General features: G+C 56.7%; 1 protein-coding gene across 2 annotated transcripts; it reads left to right on the forward strand.

The window, feature by feature from the left end:
* The first annotated feature begins 368 nt into the window (after positions 1-368).
* Positions 369-3,123, forward strand: LOC123124888 (lysM domain-containing GPI-anchored protein LYP4). 2 transcript variants are annotated; one of them, XM_044545433.1, is made up of 5 exons: positions 369-1,258; positions 2,094-2,175; positions 2,303-2,467; positions 2,556-2,587; positions 2,688-3,123. In XM_044545433.1, exons 1-5 carry the CDS (start codon positions 589-591, stop codon positions 2,921-2,923), a joined length of 1,185 nt encoding a protein of 394 aa, XP_044401368.1. In that variant the 5' UTR covers positions 369-588; the 3' UTR covers positions 2,924-3,123. The 2 variants fall into 2 exon arrangements, with proteins under 2 accessions (XP_044401368.1, XP_044401367.1); XM_044545432.1 differs by having other exon boundaries at positions 377-1,258; positions 2,094-2,211.
* The last annotated feature ends 769 nt before the right edge of the window (positions 3,124-3,892 follow it).

The following is a 3,892-nucleotide window of genomic DNA, read 5'->3' on the forward strand; positions in this document are numbered from 1 at the left end:
TGTATGCAAACAGTGTTGAATGGATGCGGGAGGAAATTTGCGGATCGACGTTGAAGGTGCCCTTATTGAGCTTTTCTTTTTTTTTAGCCGTTGGAGATGCTACTGGACCGCAAATGAAACGACATCGTGCATGCCTAGTCAGGAAGCGGACTAAATTACAAACCACACGAGCAGATCTGAATCCTCCGCGGTTCGTAGCAGCAATTGGCTGAAGAACCCGCGTGCCTGCCGACCATTTTAGCAATACACGCAAGCGGCGTAGAACTTTGGATCAGACATGAGACTTGTCCGCTGCAGTTAGATAGATATCCGTACATGCTGCCTCCACTAACACTCTTGGCTCGACTAATCACACTTGCTCGATCTCGACCCAAACGTAAAAACGAGTGGTGAGAGCGCGAAACGGTTCCCGCGTCTGAATCGTCGCCCAACAGCGAACACGAGATCCGGGGCGCAGTGGCCGACCTGCTCCGTAGCCTCGCGAGGTCTCCATTCCATCGGTTTCCCAGTCGCCACCCTCCGCAAACCGCGAGGCTCCAAGTCAACACTCCCACACGCCACACGCCTCCGCGCTCCCCGACCACCGTCATGCCACTCCCGTCCACCCCACTCCACCGCCGCCTCCTCCTGCTCCTCCTCACCGCGGTCGCCTCCGCGCGGCAGCCCGCGCTGCTCGAGCCCTGCGCCTCCGCCACGGCCTGCCCCGCGCTGCTCTCCTACACCCTCCACGCCGACCTCAAGCTCGCCGACCTGGCCGCACTCTTCGCCGCCGACCCGCTCGCCATCCTCGCCGCCAACGCCATCGACTTCGCCGTGCCGGGCCCGGCCGGCCGCATCCTCCCGGCCGGCCTCGCGCTGCGCGTGCCGGTCCCCTGCGCCTGCTCCGGCGGCGTCCGCAGGGCCACCTCCGCCCGCTACGTCTCCCGCCCGGGGGACACGCTCGCCTCCATCGCCGCGCGCGTCTACGCCGGCCTCACCGCCCCGGACTGGATCAGGGACTCCAACGGCATCCCCGACGCTGACGCCGACGTCGCCGTCGACGCCGGGACCGCGCTCCACGTGCCGCTGCACTGCGCGTGCTTCGGCGGGGTGGACAACGGGGTGCCCGCCGTGTACCTCACGTACGTGGTGGCCAGAGGGGACACCGTGCCCGCCATCGCGAAGAGGTACCGGACCACGGCCACCGACGTGATGAGCGTCAACGACATGGCCACCGCCGACGTCGCCGCCGGGGACATCATCGTGCTCCCGCTGCCAGGTGAGTCCTTTTTGTTGCCTCTTCTTGGAGATCCGGTAAATTTTGGTTTTGTTTGTTCTGCTTTGGTGAGAGAACTGACAGCACTGCACTGCACGTAGCTCCGTGGTTGGTTGGTCAGATCCGATGTTTGCAGACAAAATTGGTCGGTAAACATTTACTCCGTGGTATATTTTACTCACGCACTCTAGTTGACAGACACCGATGCCATTCTGGCAAAAACCATTGTTGTGGCAATCTAGCTCTAGACTAATCGATCATCAGTGTCCATGACCAACTTGATGTTTGCACTTCAAAGTTCAAACTTAGTTTGGTTTGGCGGTAGTGCAACGTCTTGACAATCAAGTCTGCCGGATTCAGAAACAGACATATGAGCCATTTTAAATCCCCCATACTGAATCTCGAACAAAAAATCCCCATAGTTGTCCTCGAATACCAAACAACCAAATCGTAGTATGAGGTTTTCCAGAAGTAAACAATTCAGAGTCATACTGGTAGCAGTGCTCTGACTGTCAGTTTTCCTGCCATTTTGTTCATCATGTACCCCCAATTGCCATTGATAAAATGATGGGGTATGCAAACCTCATCTGTCTTTTCTGAAGAAAGCGAGGACAAAATTGGATCCATCACTATTCCCAGATGCTCCGTCCGATCATGGGCTAACAGGACGAGGATAGCATCGATTATTAACCAATGACTAGTTACCATACTTACTAGTCGGCAAACAGGACGAGGATATGCATCTTGTTCTCGTCTCCAATCTTGTCATTGCAACTTACCCTACCATCTGCTGCTTACTGACAACCTGACATCCTTCCATTTTCGTGTCCCTGTGCAGCGTGCACCTCGTCGTTCCCCACGTTCACCTCCGACCACGGGCTGGCCGTGGCGAACGGGACCTACGCAGTGACTGCCGACCGGTGCGTCCAGTGCAGCTGTGGTCCGGCCAACTTGGAGTAGGCACCATCGCGGACCTGCCTTCGTTCAACGATCTTTTCTTTTTTACCAAGTTTTATTACTGACGCCGTCGTTCGATCCTCGCCGCAGGCTGTTCTGCGTGCCGGCGCCGCTGGCGGACGCGGCGTGCTCCAGCATGCAGTGCGGCAACAGCAGCATGATGCTCGGCAACTTCACCCTCGTCATGACCGGCGCCGGCTGCAGCGTCTCCTCCTGCGGCTACGGCGGCTACGCCAACGGCACCATCCTCACCACGTAACCAATCCAGCGCCATGCCATGTCAACTCCATCACGTTCTGCAACTCATTGACAGTTCCGTTTCATCTCTGCATCTTTCTTTCAGGTTAACCACGGCGCTCAAGCCCCTATGCCCAGGTAATTTTCTTGCCGCTCTTCTCCATCTGTTTCCCGTAACTGTAAATCAATACTCCAGTGCTGGTCGTTGGCTCAAACATCGTGCTGTTCTTGTGTGCAGTCCCGCACCAGTTCCCGCCGCTGATCCCGCCGCCGACGTCGTCCTTCTTCGAGACGTACCTCGGCCCTTCACCGGCGCCGATGCCGTCGGAGGGGGGAATCAACAGTCCGACGATGGCTGGGACGGCACCAACGGCCAGCCCGGACGCCGTCGCCGGTGCTCCTTCCACGGGCCGGCACTTCAGCGACGTCATCAGAGTGTTCGCGCTCTGCCTTGTCACCAGCGTGCTGTGGTAACCGAGCATCCACGAGGGATCGATCGAGCAGCCGAATGTAAATGGACGGCTAGCTTCGATTCGAGTTATTCTTTTTGTACAGGAGCAGCCGGCTGCTGTGCTGGGGCAGTGGGGCTACGCTGTGCAAATTTTTTGTTGCTGCTCATCTCATATGCGGTTCTCTGAAATTGAAAGCACTCTCGCTGAATTCTCTCTCGCTCAGTCCGTCTGATTCGTTCAACGAGATCAAAATGTAGGAGCGAGCTATTACCATAGCGTAAGATAAACGAGAAAATGGCTCTCAAACTAGACTTCCAAACAAAATACTGCTAATATTATACGTATGAACAAGTAAAAAAAAATTTCGCGATACGCAAAGTTTTGCGTATCATTTCATTGATAGAAGAAGTTAAAATGAATATAAGAGGTGGTACAACACATGACACGAACGCAAGAGGCGTGAACATGGTGCCGGAAATAAAGAGACATGAGATGCTCGACCCAAATTAAGATAACACAGCTAAAGTCGCCGATGGCAGCGCCTCCAAGAAGGGAACGGCACCCGCGGGTGTCGCCGCTGCCAGCATAGGATGCAGGGATTTCTCCCTGACCAAAATCCGAGCAATCCCAAGCCATCGGAACACGAACCGGAGAAGCGGAAGTTTATCATAGGCCGGAGCTGCGACTGTAGGAAGGGGAGCCACGCCCAAAGCCGAAGGAGGCACCGGGCGCTGCCGGACGCGCGGGCCTCGGAGGAGGGCAAGGTTGTGTGGCTGAGCGGAATGAAGGCGACGGGGATGCGACGGTGGCCGGAGACCCGGGTGAGCCAGAATCCGAAAGGGAGCGCAAATCCAGGCCACCGGAACCGGAGCAGCAGGGACGCCGTATTGCTCAAAGAGCTGGAAGAGGACGCAGCTCTCGAAGCGTGACGGAATCGACGATGCGTCGGGATGGACGGCCAACCAAGGGCGCCAGCACGGTGATGGTGGTG

This window comes from Triticum aestivum, chromosome 5D (assembly GCF_018294505.1).
Source record: "Triticum aestivum cultivar Chinese Spring chromosome 5D, IWGSC CS RefSeq v2.1, whole genome shotgun sequence".
Lineage (NCBI taxonomy): Eukaryota > Viridiplantae > Streptophyta > Magnoliopsida > Poales > Poaceae > Triticum > Triticum aestivum.